Source organism: Coregonus clupeaformis, chromosome 20 (assembly GCF_020615455.1).
Source record: "Coregonus clupeaformis isolate EN_2021a chromosome 20, ASM2061545v1, whole genome shotgun sequence".
Classification (NCBI taxonomy): Eukaryota; Metazoa; Chordata; class Actinopteri; order Salmoniformes; family Salmonidae; genus Coregonus; species Coregonus clupeaformis.
In genome coordinates, this window is record NC_059211.1 from 20,286,727 (window position 1) to 20,306,508 (window position 19,782).

Consider the following 19,782-nt stretch of genomic DNA (forward strand, 5'->3'; position numbering starts at 1 on the left):
AATCTATAATATTTGAAATCAATATTTACTTTTTCAAATCGAAATTAAAAGCTTTTCAATAAATAAATAAAATGTGTCAACATGAGTTCATGCTGCTCTTCATTCTCATGCTCTGTGTATAAATTGTCCCTACCAGAGTTTTTATGTAGTCTTTCTCTGGAATAATGAGGGGATTAGTGAAAACTTTCAGTCAGACCTTTGTCTTTAAAACAATAGATTTCTGAAAGAAAGTCTTGTCATGGCTTCATTAGCCCCAACCTCCTCCTGTGGGGTGAATGTAAGCTACATTTAGTGCAATTACTTGACTAGAAAACAACTGTCAATCATTCTTAAAGGGGAAGGATTCCAATTAATAACCTCTTTAATCCGCTCATTTTATTTCCATTCACCAGCACCAGCACTAGGCAACTCTCTCTCTCTGCACTTTGAAAAGACTATAGCCTGCAACAAAACCACATTAGTTGTCAAGCTTGTTTTGTGCACACACTTTTTGTTGTGTTTTTCAGCGTATTACGCACATTGTTTTTGAAGAAAGGCTAGAGAGGATGCAAGGTAAAATAGACAGAGATTGAGATTTGTGCGGCTTTGGTGTGCAGCAGCCGGACAAGGGGCGTGAACTACCTCAGTAGTTGAAGTGAAGTGTTGGAGGAAACAGGTGGAATATTGACAGTTCAACTTCATGCGCTCAGCACGTAATTTCTTCAAAGGTAGGTTCAAACCGCTATTACTCTTTCCCTTTTTGTGACATTTAGGCAACTATAAAAGAAAGGTTAATGTTTTATTAATCTTCGTCTAACAATGTGTCTATATTTAAATCTGAGGAGATGGACAGTGAAAGTGAGAATGTTATTAGTATTGGAAACCATTGTTGTTTTCCACAAAGTATATAATTATTTTACAGTATCAGTGAAATATAAAAGACAAAGATTCTGCATTTTAAGGACTATGCATTGTACGTTGTATATTTTAATACAACAATGGTATGCCTAGAGCTTAAACATGTGCTCTTGAATATCATTCAACTATATTATATTGAATACAATAGAATACAATACAATACAACACAGTACAATACAATACAACTATGCAAATGTCTAATATTTAGAGCAAGATTACATTTTGTTCATTTCACATTTGGTCCATTTAAGTTTTTGTATATTTATTCAGTAAAGGGTTTCTTACCTCTACTGTATAAAGCTATGTATTACAATTTTATGGTTCATGTTTTATAAGTTCATGTTATACCAAGATTTTGCCCCAAAGCTTTTTTTTCTGTCAAATTTAACTTTTGTCCTAAACTTCAAGGTGTGGGCCTGTCTGTCTTATTATAAACTTGTTAATTATAGCTATGTAAATAAGATATTTCAGAAAGCAATTTATCAACTGGCCTTTGATTAACAACAATATCAACAAGGCAGGTCCTACAGGCCCTAGTTTTGTCGCACCTGGACTACTGCCCAGTCATGTGGTCAGGTGCCACAAAGAGGGATTTGGGAAAATTACAACTGGCCCAGAACAGGGCAGCATGGCTGGCCCTTAAATGTACACGTAGACCTAACATTAATAATATGCATGTCAATCTCTCATGGCTCAAAGTGGAGGAGAGATTGACCTCATCACTACTTGTTTTTGTAAGAAGTATTGACATGTTGAATGCACCAAGCTGTCTGTTTAAACTACTAGCACACAGCTCGGACACCCACAAGACATGCCACCAGAGGTCTCTTCATAGTCCCCAAGTCCAGAACAGACTATGGGAGGCGCACAGTACTACATAGAGTCATGGCTACATGGAACTCTATTCCACATCAAGTAATTCACGCAAGCAGTAAAATCAGATTTAAATAACAGATAAAAAATACACCTTATGGAACAGCGAGGACTGTGAAGAGTCACACACACAGGTACAAACACACACATACAAACACACATAACATACACACTATACACACACGTACACCTGGATTGTGTGTTGTAGTAGAGTAGTGGCCGGAGGTCACACACTTAATGTATTTTGAAATTTGTTGTAACATTTATTTTAATGTTTAAAAATGGTATTATAATGTATATTACTGCCTTACTTTTTGCTGGACCCCAGGAAGAGTAGGTGCTGCCTTGGCAGCAGCTAACGGGGATCCATAATATATACAAATACAGATTGGTTTTATTTTATGTTAATACTGTATAATATAGTAAAGTCTATCACATCTATCACATGCCTATCAATTTATTTCATTGCACTCAATATGCTTGGTAATGAGTTTATGCAATAGAATAAAGAGGCTCTGTCTTTTATTATCCGCTTTTGATTAATTGAATAATTATATCATGGCTCATTAAAAGATAAACCTCAGCGACAGATCCATATTCTGATAGACAACACACATACCATAAAACTCTTTAACTATTGCTCTGATTTAGCCCCCCAAAAATGTTTGCTGATATTTTGTTGATATTGAATAGATTATGTTAATACAATTATTGATATATTATAATAATGTTATAGTAGTGGTAGGTAGTACTAGTAGTATATGAGAGTGTTTGAGAATTTTAATGTGGCTCTACTAAATGGCAAAGACTCAAGACTGGCTTCTGATCATGTGATGACTTTGACTTTGTTTTGCAGGTGCACAGAACTTGTGGAGGACATCTCTTTAAAACTCATCCTTGGACCTGTTCCTTCACAAAGTAGAGCCAAGTCTACTTTTCCCTGCTAAAGGATAGAGAGAGTGTCCAAACGTTCAAATGCATTTATCACTGGATACCATGAGCATGGTGGACGACAGCTGCCTCTCGCCCAGTAACTTCCACGAGATGGTGAAAGGAGGGGGGACGGCAATGGGCGGCCGCGTCCACAGCATTGATGTCATCCTGGGCTTCAGCAAAGACCAGGACCCCCTGCTCAGCCCATCTGGGGGCCCAGGGCCCCACAAAGTGGGCGTGGATGACCTGGGGGACCCTGGGAAGCAGGACCCATCACATCCCTATGGGCACCTCTCAGAGCAGCAGTCCTACCATGGTGAGTCTCTTAAGTGTGAGATCAACACTACACTGGACATACTGTAAATCACTGTTCTGATTCTGGGGCATTTAGGGCCAGCACACTGTTTAGATGTACAGTATACGTTTGAGGCCAAAACACATTAAGACACATTGATTAGCGCTTTGCTGGTGTTCATAAGTTATCAAGCGAGCCCTCTCACTGCAAGCTTTCCTGCATCTGATAGGAACATGCTGCATGTAGGAAGCAGCTAGAGCAGTATGAGGCCAAGGAGACGGAAGATTGGTTGCATGAAATGTACTGTGTTGATAACCAAGGGGGACATTTTACTGTCACAAAAGACACATTACAGACATAAAGCGCTGGATTAAAACACACAATCAATGGCAAGGGAAAACATCAAACAAATACATGATGAGGTGTATTTCTCATATAATTCTAAACTTTCATACCAACATTTAATTAAGTGGACCACAAATTGTGTCCGAGGGTTCTGTCTATGAGGCTTGAACTAGCACACTTCACTTTGTCTTTTAGTGATTAGCGGCTTTACTTAAGTCATTAAGACTTGATTATTTCCATTGCATCAATGCGTTGAGGCGACGATGACCTCAATGGCTGCATTGGTTGTAGCCTTGCAGAGAGTCCGGGTCATTTCTCAACAGCTCACATAAATAAATAGAACATTACATTGTATCTCTATGGGGGGCAGTAGATGACATGTGTCTGTACCTTGTAAATACTGTGAAATCATGCTGAGATTGAGAGATAAATCATAAAACAAGATGGTGAGGGGGTTTCGTCCCAAATCCCATCCCCTTGTGGAATTCCCCTAATCTTCTCTTGGACACAGATGAGATTTTACAGTGGTGCAGTTTCATTTCATCTCTGCATAAAATGGGATATTTTTTAATCTGTGGTAGTTTTTACATCCTGGGTCTATCTAAAAACAAAAGGTTTAGTGAAACACGTAGCACAAACCAGCATTTGATGACTCATGAAATTACAAAGTAATTGGAAGTGTCTTATGACAGTGTTGGTTATTATAAAATATGATCATAAGCACTGTTCTACCAGTGGAACAGCAATGGCTACATTATTGTTTGTTTCCACTTAGTATTCAGCACTGATTTACATGTCCTTAACACATAACTAACTTGTTAGTCATCCCTGTTCCGTCTGAATGGGCATTTTGTACTACATCGCATTACTTTGTCCCCTCCACATTGAGGTTTTGTGCTGGACTGTAAACATGTCGAGGTCTTTAGACGGGTGGTTCCGACAGGCTGACAGGCAGGGAGCTGGTCACTGAACCCAGCCTGACCCCTCCATTGTGTCACTATGGGCATTGTCATAGGCTGTTAATGAGAGATAGATCAATGGACCCCAAAATCCTCCTAGCTGCCCCTGTCTGGGAATTGAAGGTTTTGATGGCTTTCTGTCCTGATTCTATCAAGCACTGGTTTGATATGAAGATCCATTTAGCAAGGTTTGGGTTTGTTAGTTCCTACTCATCATGGGTTTGAACTGGGCTGGGCTAGCCATATTTAGTTTGGTGATTGTGCAAGAAAGTTTCTTTCATCAAGTTATGACTGTAAGTCGCTTTGGATAAAAGCGTTTGCTAAATGGCATATTATTATTATTATTATTATTTTTGCTAAGCACTGTAAAGTAATGGTATTCATAGTTGGGGTCGCGACCTGGTTGCCAAAAATAAATACATGTTTTAAACAAAAAGTACAGATTATTGTGCGGGACAATATACAAACGTTTTTGAGAAAGATAATTAGAAGAAAAAACCTATTGAGTAAACGTATTCATTGGTTTCTTTTCAATTTGAGAAAAGATGAAAATGTAATCGAAATGTACAGATTTTTAAGATTGTGTCATTATATTGGGGTTGGGGTGAGGTCTCAAGAAATTATTGGGAAAAAAATAGGGTTCCCAGAAATTCTGGCGAAAAAGTTTGAATACCACTGCTGTAAAGTGAAGCATCAAAAGAGTTCCTATCCCTCCATGTGCTATAAAGTTATGTGGTCAATGGGAACTGGTAATGAATATCACCCACAATACCAACCCAAACTGACACACTATTACTTTTATGTGAGAGGCAAATTACAGAATTGACAAGAGAGTAATGTTACCATTATGAAGTAGTATTAAAATCAATAAAGGCTATCATTTTGAAGTGTCCCAATAGATAATGTGTTTACCAATAATGAATTATACCGTACAGGACTAGTGCACAGATAACTGCTATGATGGCAGATGCGTAGACAGAGCAACTGATCTGATGGTCATCTTTGTGCCCAATTTAATTTGATTACCCTTTGGATAATGCTAATTCAACAGCCACGTTGACAGCGTTTTATGGCTTTACCCTTTCCTTGTACTGTTTACAGTATTTTCCTGATACAAATAAAGGTCCTACGTAGATTAGAGTTCAGTATACATGGAAGCTATCAAAGGAATTAACAGGCTGCATCTGCTTCCCTCTGAGGATTAGTGGAAACCTGCAGTGAAAGCCTTAGCAAGTAAGCGCTGTGTATGCTGTTCATGTATGCTTCGTTACAAGGCAGAAGGACAATCAACATGTCTTTAGTTTGCATGCATAGAGTAAGACAATAAACTTCAGCTGTATTGACCTACAGTAGCCTATTGTTGCAGGTGTCAAATGTGTGCGGTCCTGGGAAGTTTTCAGAACAAACTGGTCAGGTTATTAAGGGGTTGTGGAGCTCATTTGAATATTCCATGTTTTCAGCTTTTCTCTTCAACAGCTCTTTTTCCTCTTTTCCATTTCAATGATTTTTCATTCACATTGGCCTTTAATTCACGTGATTAATTGTGAAGGATCCCTGTCTAGCTAAGACAGACATGTTGATTAGACATAACATATGGCTATTGATGATAGGAGAGCCTAAAACCAACAGTTGTCTAACAAGCTAATGATACTTAACTACGTAAAGCTTCAAAAACAACTTACCTTTACAAAGAAAGCCAAAGAAGCTTGTTTGGTTAAATCAAAAGGAGTCAAAGTAACTTTGTTAATGGATTAATCTAATGTGAATCTCTTCTCTCTCTCGCTATGGGCTCTACAGATTCAGGTCTGTACTCTGACAAGTGTGATGGGGAAATGAGTGATCTGAGGAAGAGTGTGGATAGCAACGGAGGGAAGAGTCCGGAGCCCTGCGAGGAAGAGCAGCCCAAGAAGAAGCACCGACGCAACCGCACCACATTCACCACATACCAGCTGCATGAGCTGGAGCGTGCCTTCGAGAAGTCCCACTACCCCGACGTGTACAGCCGCGAGGAGCTGGCCATGAAGGTTAACCTGCCTGAAGTCAGAGTTCAGGTAGGTTTGTCCACCACCACTTTTACTGGTGCTGTGCTCTAGTCAACTCCTCTGACTTTCTAGCCAATCATTGTGACTAAGAGTGTACTCACATACTAACACCTCTGATCAGGTACAACCTTGATCCAATGTGAATTCAGCCCCCAGGTAAATTGATTGGAGCTGAATATCAATCATCAATCAAATGTATTTATAAAGCCCTTTTTACATCAGCAGATTAATACAATGGTTAAATGGCTTATGTTTTCTAATGAAAAGCCTTAGTGGGTCAGAAATACCTTCTCCGAATCTTTAGATGATAATGGTGAGTGACGATAGGACATCTTTACTGTTGGGCAGATTTCTAGATTCTCAGGAGCTTCAAGGTCACTCACAGCATGCGTTACACTATAAATACAGACAAGTAACAAAGTAAGCTGTGTCCTGCACACACTAGCTCAGGTCTCTGGTTGTCTGAGGGCAGACATAAGAAGGTTGTCTTAGCAGGGCAGAGTGCAGAAAAAAGGGCAAAGTCTTAAAGCAGGGCAAAATCACACAGTAGGTCTGGATGAATACAGTTAAAATACTCTGTGATGTAAATACAACAATAGCGGTTGTTCACGAAGCCCCCGGGGCTATTGAATGGAACGCATTACAATTGGCAAATTGCTTATTTTTCCAATCCAACAAAATGTAGAAATCCAAAATACTGACCATTCAAGAAATACCATCTCTCAATATGTTGATGATTATTTATTTAGATGGTTTATATGAATAGAGACGGATACAGTCAAAACATTGATGTTATGGACTTCAACTGCTGAGGGATGACGTTTTACTGTAGGGCTTGAACATGCTCCACATCAGCAGATTATGCCCATAGGTGCTCTGAGACTCCAGTAGGTACCAAACTTTCAATTAAGACAAGTGTCACTGTCCAAGCCTTGCTGACAATGGCTCAGGTCCCGGGTTCTCAAGGGACAGCCCAAAAAAGGTGCAAGACAGCAGCGCAAAGGGGCTAAGTCTTTGAGCAGGTCAAAACAAGGACAACACTGAAGGTCTCGGAACAATTCAATTCAATTATTCTTTATTTATGGGGAGACAAAGAAACCAAAATAGGTAGCTTGATAAAGCACTATTCTAAACCCATTTGGCACCAGTTGGAATGATCTGTGCTGTAAATACTCTGGACCATAAATCCAAACCCTCTGCCTTCCTCTAGGTGTGGTTCCAGAACCGCAGAGCCAAATGGAGGCGCCAGGAGAAGATGGATGCCAGCACTATGAAGCTGCATGACTCGCCCATGCTCTCCTTCAACCGGCCGCCCATGCACAGCAACATGGGGCCCATGAGCAACGCCCTCCCCCTGGACCCCTGGCTGACCTCCCCTCTGTCCAGTGCCACCCCAGTTCACAGCATCCCGGGCTTCATGGGCCCAGGCCAGGGCCTGCAGGGTGGCTACCCCAGCCACAGCTTCCTCAACAGCCCTCTACCCATGGGCCAGGGGATGCAGTCCATGGCACCTCCCCCGTACCAGTGTTCCGGTCCATTCACCGACAAGTACCCAATGGAGGACGTGGACCAGAGGAGCTCCAGCATTGCAGCACTGAGGATGAAAGCCAAGGAACACATCCAGTCCATGGACAAAACCTGGCAGCCCATGTGATGGTCTGAGGAGGGCTATTGAAACTGTGTTTCCAGTCATGATTGGGGTTTTGGGCCATGATAATGGCTTTTTTCATGCAACAGGATTGCAGTGATGGCACCGACAAATGCTCAGTTATGACTCATGATATATCTAAGATTTCTAACACCAGTGACATTTCTACCCTTTGTCAGCACTAGAATGGTTCTTGGTCTCTTTTTTGAGTTCCATACTAATGATGTGAAGGATTGGAAATTGATTCATATTTTATGTGCCACTATCCAGAAAGGTTTTTATTCTGGATCCTATGACACAGAATGTGAAGAAAGGCCTTGCAAATGTAACTACACAAACATCCATTTTCCAAAAGGACCGCAACGACTGCTCAAATTAACTAGGTTATGATGGAAGACATTTTTTTTTTTTAGATTAACTTTAATGAAGCAACTGGAACAAGGATTCCACTGGACACTAATTGCCCTTTATGGCTACTTTTACATTTTGATCCTCATCTCAAAGTTTGGATTTCATAAAAAAGGCAACAAATACTTCCTTCTCAGTAATTCTGTAAAAATGCAAACACTGTACACTCTAGTCAGGTTTTGGGCCAGACCTAATTGTGGCATTAGCTAAAGAGGTATAATTATTGGTTGTAACAAGGCACAATGCAATGTCTCTATAGCTCAGACCACAACTTATCCTGCCACTGAGCCACTTGACACAGAAAATCCCAAAGAGCATTGGGTATTTTAAGTTTGTAATGCAGATCACTGACTGTCCATGTGTTAATTTGGTTACTCATTAGTCTTTAACTTTTTGCAAGACTAGTTTTAATGTTTTTGTTCTTTGCTGTTAGCCATAAATCTAATAATACGTTTACACCAATGCATGTCCCCTCCAAATCCTTTCATAAAATACATTCTGTAGAGTGCTCACACACGGTCACATTTAACTCTGCAAATTAAGGTTTGTGTATTTTCCTAATTAATCCAATTGTCTAATTTATCATGAATTTTACAGGTCAATTAACCAGTAATTCTCTCAGTATTTGTGAATGGCCATGCCATGTCTCCCATAATAGTAGTTGAAGGTTCCGGCAGTATGAATCACTATGTCTGTGACCCTGAAACACAGAATCATTCATCCAGTTATGATGGTCAGGTTATTTCAACACCTGGAGAAAAAGGATACCACAGCCACCTTGGATGACTGTCTTAACTGCAGTTATAGTGAAGAGCCTCTGTCCACACCGTGGGTTGTGGGGTCATGGTTGAGATATCCTGGCTCAGGCGAGAGGGAGCTTTCAGCTAGGGATGCGTAAAACATCTGTCATGCTATTTAATTTGAGAAGACACCTTTTAACACCCAATTAACATCTATGAAAGCGATTTACTCCTAGTGTTCCTTGACTTGATGAAGATTGATGGTTGCCCTGAGACTAACTCCAGACTGCATACACACATGTCGATATACACACTATAGACTGCACACACACTGATAAACACCTTCTTTCACGATAGTGCTGGTAGGTCAAACAATGTAAGGCTCTTCTTTCTTGAGAATTGTTCTTGAGGAGTGCTACATATTAAAATCCAATCTCTGAATTTGATGGCACCCTCAGTGTGTGACATCTTGATTATCTGAGGAAACAATATCTATTTTAGTAATTTTTTGGAGAGCTGCTAAACATGTTTGGGTCAGTTGAAAAGAGTGATCTATGGCGTAAGCCTCCTACAGAGAGAAGGGAAGCCAGGAGACCTCCCTCTCACACAGTAGGGGTGGGAATAGGACAGGGGGACAGAGCGAAAGAGGCCAGTGAAGTAACCTTTTTTTTGCCTCAGTGGCTGTTGGAGAAGAAAACATGTTGGCAGCTTGGCCTTCCGTCACTGTGTGTACGTGCAGAGCAGCAGAAGGAGAACGGTCTGATGTGTCACCCTACATAGTTTCCTCTTTGTTTGGCACAATTGATCCAAGCCATCTTCTTTGTCTAAAGTTCGAGGGGGAAAACGGTCACAGACTGCACTAAATAGGCCTCTGTAGCGAGACCCCGGGAATGAAAAAAGAGCATGAATTGTCTATTTTGCCATGAAAGGGTTTTTTGAATTCTATGTCAAAGAGATACTACATGGGGTGTACGGGTCCATTGTGGCATTATGTTTTGATAATGACTGTATGCATATTTAATATGGCATTGGGGAGATTGGGTCCTCATCAACTGGTTTGTGTACGGTAAAAAAGACAATCTCCAACCACCCTGTATACTGCACATTGTTAAACGATAAAATGTCATATTAAGGGCTACGAAGGATTAATCATTTCTGATGTAAAATAATTTAGCATTTTGATTTTGACAATCCTTTTAAATATTATTTATCCTATTGCAATGTGTGAGGGGTAACATTGAATTACTATTAATTCAGTGATCGTGTGTAGACTATCACAATATGGAGGAAATAAATTCCTTTACAAAAAAGTGGAATTGTTGCAGCATTTGTTTTGAATGGAAACTCAAATTGTCTCTGCTGCCGGACAAATGATTAGTCCAGAGTAACAGAGTAGAACAGTTTTAAAAAGTCGCCACAGAATTGTCAGTTCATCCAACTTACTGTTTGACTGGTGTTTACAAAGTATTATAAAGTGTTATAAAGCTGTCTCTTTGTCATACAGTAAAATCCCCATTGGTCAATAACACAAAATAATATTCAGTTGTTTTAGTGGTGTGTTATGGGATTCTATGCTCACCTCTCATGCTCAACATTGTTGATTTGCTAATTATGCCCTATTAAATGGGCTGTTCTTTTTTTTTCTCATTTACTTGCAGTTGTCTAGTTTTTATGTTATCAGTGTATACTCTTTAGCTCTTAACTCTAGTCAGGTATTTTCAGGACCTCACACCCAACATAGAAATAGGGTTAGTTTGAACATTAAACAATATGTTTAGAAATGTTTGTTCATCATGTGATACTGGGACCAAGAATAAGCCAAAGTATAGATATAAAAAGAATATGTAAAAAATGCACTAGAAACTTGGGAAGTTTATTTTAGGTTTATATCTGAAAATATACAGGACATTTTTAATTCCCCGTATAGACATCCTATTTGTTACATGTTCTAGTTCTGTTACTGTTTACTTTTATTTTGTCTGAAATGTTGATGTCCATGTTCTAGAAAACGTAGAAAATAAACAAATATAGTTTGATAGAATTGTTGTCTGCTGTCTCCTTTATCCTATCTACTCAATAAATCCACCGACTGTGAATATCTATCTACTGTACATCTCTGAATAAAAATGGTTGGCTATAGGACTGTCTCTCAAGTATAGTATTAGGCCTACTGAAGTATAGTATTAGGCCTACTGTACTTTGTGAAGGATAGAGATAGGATCTGAAACAGTGAATAAGTAGCCTCTCTTCGTCCCGGATCCTCCTCTCCTCTCCCCTGGTCCCTGGCTGGTGGCATGGTGCCAGCCCGTTAGGAAAATGAGGCTCCAATCAATCAGGCTCCCGGGGGGGCACAGGGCCCGCTGCTCGCTAATTGCCCCTGGGTGCTGCCGCTGCAGCACATGTTCACAGTGGGCTGTACCTGCCGCGCTCGCCTCTCCAGCATGTGAACCACAATACCGGACAGATGGAAGCTCGGGAGGACCTCTCACCGGGGGCCATCTGGGGCCAAAACGTGAACAGTGAAAACAACAGTGTGGGGAATGTAAAAACAAAAACCATGATTTTGCTCTGAAGATTATTTTTGGATCTGTGTGCGTTTTGAATTGTAACTACCTGGTGTTTTTTTGTGGAGGTAATTTAATGACTGATTCTAAACTAAACTTTGTTGGAGAAAGTGTTAGGATCTCTCACATTTGCCGACAAACAATTAAGCAATCAAACTTTAACCTTCAGAATCTAGTTTCTCTCATCAGTAAAGAACAGCTCACTGCACACGTGCTGTTATATTGTTCTTGGAGATCCAATCTAAACAGTGTTCTCCCTGAGCCAAACAAACAGCACTCTGTGTGGATGAGAAAACATAGTTTTCTCTTGCAATGGGAGGACATGGACATCCTAATCATGAGGGGATGGGGGGGGAAGAAGAGAGAGGGAGTGTAAGCAATAGAGAGAGAGAGAGAGACAGAGACTAAATGTAAGTGTGGAAGTGAGAGAGAGAGAGAGAGAGAGAGAGGAGGGTGGGAGTAGTGAGGGTGGGATGGGTGCTCATCAGGGTTAATGATGTAGAAAATCCCCCAATTAGAGCCTTTTCCTGCAGGCCAGGATGAGTTCAGAGCGGGGTCCTCTGACAGCTCAGGGATTAGTGCCAGGGCCAGGCCGGGCCTGAGCAGACACTGACTGCTGGACATCTTGGCCGGGGCCGGGGTAGGCATGCGTTGCGCTGGAGTGAGTGGCACAAAGAAAAGCATGGGAAAAGAGCAGCAGATCAACATAGAAGCTTTTGTTGGGCTCGCTGTACGACATCCAACCATCTCCTCCAATTCCGTTCTCATTTAGAATCAGGGCCAACACAGTGGATTTACAGTGTGTTTGTGATTTATAGTCAGCATGCTATGTTGTCCACACACGGGTGTTGGGAATGCTTCTCTAATTGACCCCCAGCAACCCATAAAAACATTGTTTTTATTCTTATTGTTGACGACAAAACATTTATGAGTTAATGGGTTCTTGATAATAGTCTAGTGTAGTCATCAATGTCTAGTATCCTATATATTGACATCGAAAATCCAAACATTTCTCTCAAAATGATTCTGTCTTTTGACCAGGATATGGTTTTCTCAAGTCTGTAATATTGATGGTGAATTCTACATTGAATCAGTACATAAGAAATCCTCAAACATACATCTGTATTGCTTAAAAAACAAACATCTTGTCCACATGCTTCGCAATGAACAATGAATAAAAAAGACGGCACGAATGCTTAGAGTCCTACATCTATCAAGACACACTAACCTGAGATTAATCCTTGACCCTAGTCCCAGGCAGCTCCTAATAAGATTGGACCTGAGCATCCCACTGTCTGCTCATGCTAGAGTACACAGTGTTATAATTTCCACCTCCCTTTATCAGGGAAGGGGTTTCATTTGTCAGTGGATAAGCAAAGAAATGGAACAGTAGTACAATAGCAGATACAATGAAAGGACAGCTAGAGATTAATTGTAATAACATAATACAGTTATGAAGTGTTCCCAGAAAGCATGGCTCATATGTTAAAGGTCCAATGCAGCCATTTTTATCTCAATATCAAATCATTTTTGGGTAACAATTAAGTACCTTACTGCGAAAAAAAAAAAAAAAAATGTAAACAACAACAAAAAATGCTTCTTAGCAAAGGTCAATTTCTCAAGCAAGAATTTTGCTAGGGCTGTCTGGGAGTGATCCGAGTGGGGAGGGGAAAACTGAAAATTAGCTGTTATTGGCAGAGAGGTTTGAAACTCTCTTTCATATTGGTCTATTAACTAATTTAATGCCTGGTGATGTCCCCATGGAAGGCCAAAACTCCATTCCACCAAAACATCTTGACATTTCAGTCTTTTCAAACAGCTCTTACACTAAAAGGGCATTATCATCCTTTTCACAATTTCATAGTATTATTCCAACCTCATTGTGTGGAAATATATATAAAACACAGGAAAATCACATTTTTGACTACACTGGGCCTTTAACACAGAGAGGTACAGTATAACAAAGTTTTTGTGTGTGTTGTGGATCCCCTCTCCCTTAACCCTAGTTTTCTTATGCTCTGTAAACACAAAACAAAACATTTATTTAAAAGGTCACAGCTACTGCAATGAAATAAAGATGGGAAACCCGAAGGTGGCTGACCGGCAAGATTAGTAGAGCGCAAAAAAGAAAAATGGCTTAATCCATGAATCACTCACTCACTTGTTACTACTTACAAACTTATTGTATTCATTAACAACAATTAAGTCTCTAACGACTAATTAATTGCATAATCTATTATTTTGTTCCCTATTCCGGTGCCTCTAAAGGGGCCGGGCTGGAGTTAACAGGCTGATTGGGAGGACGCGTTCCTCAGTGAGGATAATAAGGGAAAGGAGCGGAATTAATTGGGTTTGATTAAGAGAGCCTTTCAATGGGACACAGCTTTTTCGCATGACATAATTGGAGGTCAGTGAGAGAGGGGGGTGTGAGCGGAGGATTTGTTGGCTGGCGCCAGTGTTTGGTGTCCTCCCCCCTCACACTTGTAGAGAAATATGGTGTGTGTCTCGTGTTGTAAACCTCCATAGGCTCAATCATCAGAAAACACGGATTGGGATAGCCTGTCCGAGGGCCTGCTATACATTCAGTGCACAAGAAGCTGCTGAGCGGAGGACGGCTCATAATAATTGCTGGAATGGAGTGAATGGAAGGATATCAAACACATGGAAACAATATGGGGGATTGGAAATGATGCCGACAGTTACATTGATGGAAGCCACAATCTATCTGCAACATTAAAGCTGATATACACCAAAAAATTAAATAAAAAATAAATAAAAAACTATGTTTGATGAGTTCGATAAACATTTAATTTATTCCATTCCAGCCATTACTATGAGGGCGGCAGGTAGCCTAAAAGTCGCTAGTTCGAATCCGAGCCGACAAGGTGAAGCATCTGCCGATGTGCCCTTGAGCAAGGCACTTAACCCTAATTGCTCCATTGATAATGGCAGACCTTTGCTGTGACCCTACTCTACAAGGGTGTCTCAGGGGGAGTTGGGACATGCAAAAAAACAATTTCCAATTCACACATGTGTATAATACATACTTGTACATGTGTGAAATAGGACAAATATAAGCACCCACCTAATTGTTATTTTTATGAGCCTGTCCTCCCCAATTAAGGTACCACCAACCTCCTGTGATTCAGTGTGAGATTATTGTCACTTCTGTTCTGCTACTTTAAAACCATTATTATAGTGCATGTACAACATCCCCGATAATCCCAGATTGTTAATAATGTAGATGACGGACACACACACACACACACACACACACACACGTAAACAATACTTTGCGTGGACATGTCAGACACACACACACCGCCATGCAGTATGCAGGAGCTGTTAGGAGGAGACACACCTGGTATAATCAGTCTGCTCATTGTGTTTGTATAATCTTGTTACACTATAATCTATCACAGGGGAGGAGCAAGACAAACCATCGCTACAGTAAATCCAAAAATATAATCCACATGCATTGTCCTCACGTCACATAACTAGATTACCAAAGACCTTATCCTAAATCTGTGCATTTTCCACTTTATCTCCACTTGAATGATTAACATTTGTGAACTATGGCAATTGGCAAGGGTACTTGCTCTGGCCCGAAAGACTCCTAACGCCACCTATCGTTGGCATTTGGAAAACGCATCTCCTACTGTCAGACTGGTGTAGGTGGATGATAGGAATCAGGCGCAGGAAACCAGGAGGACGTCAACAGAACTTTACTAAGTCCAAACACAAGTATAAGTCGCCAACCCAACCGGGTGGCGCGAACAATTACGCACGAAATACACAGTGCGGAAAAACAAGAAAAAGCGCACACAGTGCGAGCTCTCGTAAAATACAACACAACGAGAGAACAAACTCGAAGAGGCAGGCTGACATAAACAATCACGCATAACACCTGACCCAAACAAACAAACTAAATAAGGGGAACAATCAAGACACAAATAAGGGACAGGTGTTATGAACAGACAAAACCAAAAGAACAAGAAACATCGAACGGTGGCAGCTAGTACTCCGGAGACGACGACCGCCGAAGTCCGCCCGAACAAGGAAGAGGAGCAGCCTCGGCCGAAACCGTGACACCTACATTCAATTTATTTGCTGAGATTCTCAATATCAATGTATGGCCTACAACTAGTCTATACAGACACAAATGTACTCACTGTACATTTATGAAATTGCTTATTCCAGTTACTAATAAGCATGCACCCATTAAGAAAATGACTGTAAAAACTGTTAAATCCCCTTGGATTTCTGAGGAATTGAAAAATTGTATGGTTGAGAGGGATGAGGCAAAAGGTACGGCAAATAAGTCTGGCAGCACAACCGATTGGCAAACGTACTGCAAATTGAGAAATCATGTGACTAAACTGAATAAAAAGAAGAAGAAACTATACTATGAAACAAAGATTAATGATATAAAGAATGATAGTAAAAAGCTTTGGAGCACCGTCAATGACATTTTGGGCAAAAAGGCAAACTCAGCTCCATCATTCATTGAATCACATGGCTCATTCATCACAAAAGCCACTGATATTGCCAACTATTTTAATGATTTTTTCATTGGCAAGATTAGTAAACTTAGGCATGACATGCCAGTAACAAACACTGACACTACACATCCAAGTATATCTGACCAAATTATGAAAGACAAGCATTGTAATTTTGATTTCCGTAAAGTGAGTGTGGAAGAGGTGAAACAATTATTGTTGTCTATCAACAATGACAAGCCACCGGGGTCTGACAACTTGGATGGAAAATTACTGAGGATAATATCAGACGATATTGCCACTCCTATTTGCCATATCTACTAGAAAGTGTGTGCCCTCAGGCTTGGAGGGAAGCAAAAGTAATTCCGCTACCTAAGAATAGTAAAGCCCCCTTTGCTGGCTCAAATAGCAGACCAATCAGCCTGTTACCAACCCTTAGTAAACTTTTGGAAAAAATTGTGTTTGACCAGATACAATGCTATTTTACAGTAAACAAATTGACAACAGACTTTCAGCACGCTTATAGGGAAAGACATTCAACAAGTACAGCACTTACACAAATGACTGATGATTGGCTGAGAGAAATTGATGATAAAAAGATTGTGGGGGCTGTTTTGTTAGACTTCAGTGTGGCTTTTGACATTATCGATCATAGTCTGCTACTGGGAAAACGTATGTGTTATGGCTTTACACCCCCTGCTATATTGTGGATAAAGAGTTACCTGTCTAACAGAACACAGAGGGTGTTCTTAATGGAAGCTTCTCCAACATAATCCAGGTAGAATAAGGAATTCCCCAGGGCAGCTGTCTAAGCCCTTTACTTTTTTCAATCTTTACTAACGACATGCCACTGGCTTTAAGTAATGCCAGTGTGTCTATGTATGCGGATGACTCAACACTATACACGTCAGCTACTACAGCAACTGTAGTAACAAAGAGCTGCAGTTAGTTTCAGAATGGGTGGCAAGGAATAAGTTAGTCTTAAATATAAAAAAAATTAAAAGCATTGTATTTGGGACAAATCATTCACTAAACCCTAAACCTCAGCTACATTTAGTAATGAATCATGTGGAAATTGAGCAAGTTGAGGTGACTAAACTGCTTTGAGTAACCCTGGATTGTAAACTGTCATGGTCAAAACAGATTGATACAACAGTAGCTAAGATGGGGAGAAGTCTGTCTATAATAAAGCGCTGCTCTGCCTTCTTAACAACACTATCAACAAGGCAGGTCCTACAGGCCCTAGTTTTGTCGCACCTGGACTACTGTTCAGTCATGTGGTCAGGTGCCACAAAGTGAGACTTTACAATTACAATTGGCGCAGAACAGGGCAGCACGGCTGGCCCTTAAATGTACACGGGGAGCTAACATTAATGATATGCATGTCAATCTCTCATGGATCAAAGTGGAAGAGAGATTGACATCATCACTACTTGTTTTTGTAAGAAGTGTTGACAAGCTGAATGCACAGAGCTGTCTGTTTAAACTACTAGCACACAGGTCGGACACCCATGCATACCCCACAAGACATGCCACCAGAGGTCTCTTCACAATCCCCAAGTCCAGAACAGACTATGGGAGGTGCACAGTACTACATAGAGCCATGACTACATGGAACTCTATTCCACATCAGGTAACTGATGCAGGCAGTAGAATCAGATTTAAAAAACAGATAAAAAAAACATATTATAGAACAGCGGGTACTGTGAAGAGACACACACACACACACAGGTACAGACACACACACACAAACACTAGCACACACACACTCTACACACACGTGCATTGCAATATTGTTGTATGGTGGTATTATACATTTTGTATTGTAGATACAGTACCAGTCAAAAGTTTGGACACACCTACTCATTCAAGGGTTTTTCTTTATTTTTACTATTTTCTACATTCTAGAATAATAGTGAAGACATCAAAACTTTGAAATAACACATATGGAATCATATGTAACCAAAACAGTGTTAAACAAATCAAAATATATTTTATATTTGAGATTCTTCAAAGTAGCCACCCTTGCCTTGATGACAGCTTTGCACACGCTTGGCATTCTCTCAAGCAGCTTCATGAGGTAGTCACCTGGAATGCATTTCAATTAACATGTGTGCCTTGTTAAAAGTTAATTTGTGGAATTTCTTTCCTTCTTAATGCGTTTGAGCCAACCAGTTGTTTTGTGAAAAGGTAGGGGTGGTATACAGAAGATAGCCCTATTTGGTAAAACACCAAGTCCATATTATGGCAAGAACAGCTCAAATAAGTAAAGAGAAACGACAGTCCATCATTACTTTAAGACATGAAGGTCAGTCAATCCTGAAAATGTGAAGAACTTTGAAAGTTTCCTCAAGAGCAGTTGCAAAAACCATCAAGCGCTATGATGAAACTAGCTCTCATGAGAACCGCCAGAGGAAAGGAAGACCCAGAGTTACCTCTGCTGCAGAGTTACCAGCCTCAGAAATTGCAGCCCAAATAAATGCTTCACAGAGTTCAAGTAACAGACACATCTCAACATCAACTGTTCAGAGGAGACTGCGTGAATCAGGCCTTCATGGTCAAATTGCTGCAAAGAAACCACTACTAAAGGACACCAATAAGAAGAAGAGACTTGCTTGGGCCAAGAAACACAAGCAATGGACATTAAACCGGTGGACGCAGAGTAGGTGAACGGATGATCTCCGCATGTGTGGTTCCCACCGTGAAGCATGGAGGAGGAGGTGTTATGGTGCATTGCTGGTGACACTGTCAGTGATTTATTTAGAATTCAAGGCACACTTAACCAACATGGCTACCACAGCATTATGCAGTGATACGCCATCCCATCTGGTTTGCGCTTAATGGGACTATCATTTGTTTTTCAACAGGACAATGACCCAACATACCTCCAGGCTGTGTAAGGGCTATTTGACCAAGAAGGAGAGTGATGGAGTGCTGCGTCAGATGACCTGGCCTCCACAATCACCGACCTCAACCCAATTGATATGGTTTGGGATGAGTTGGACCGCAGAGTGAAGGAAAAGCAGCCAACAAGTGGTCAGCATATGTGGGAACTCCTTCAAGACTGTTGGAAAAGCGTTCCAAGTGAAGCTGGTTGAGAGAATGCCAAGAGTGCGCAAAGCTGTCATCAAGGTAAAGGGTGGCTACTTTGAAGAATCTAAAATCTAAAATATATTTTGATTTGTTTAACACTTTTTTGGTTACTACATGATTTCATGTGTGTTATTTCATAGTTTTGATGTCTTTGCTATTATTCTACTTATTCTATAGCAAAAATAAATAAAAATCATTGAATGAGTAGGTGTGTCCAAACCTTTGACTGGTACTGTATGTAGTGGTGTAATAATGTTATATGATGTACTGTTTTATCTTTTGTTTTATGTGTAATGTAAGTGCCTTAATGTGTTTGGACCCCAGAAAGCCTTGGCAGCAGCTAATGGGGATCCCTAATAAATACAAATCCAAATCCACGGGACAGTGTGGTAGACTAGTTCCAATCAAATCAAATGTTATTTGTCACATACAACGTGTAGACTTTACTGTGAAATGCTTACTTACGAGCCCTTTCCCAACAATGCA

At 40.4% G+C, this 19,782-nt stretch overlaps 1 protein-coding gene across 2 annotated transcripts; it reads left to right on the forward strand.

Annotated features, from left to right (window-relative positions):
* Positions 1-394: 394 nt before the first annotated feature.
* LOC121533618 (retinal homeobox protein Rx1-like) lies at positions 395-11,186 on the forward strand. Of its 2 annotated transcripts, none has more exons than XM_041839720.2 (4): positions 395-707; positions 2,627-3,019; positions 6,091-6,353; positions 7,555-11,186. In XM_041839720.2, exons 2-4 carry the CDS (start codon positions 2,746-2,748, stop codon positions 7,996-7,998), a joined length of 981 nt encoding a protein of 326 aa, XP_041695654.1. In that variant the 5' UTR covers positions 395-707; positions 2,627-2,745; the 3' UTR covers positions 7,999-11,186. The 2 variants fall into 2 exon arrangements, with proteins under 2 accessions (XP_041695654.1, XP_041695655.1); XM_041839721.2 differs by having other exon boundaries at positions 6,100-6,353.
* Positions 11,187-19,782: the final 8,596 nt, after the last annotated feature.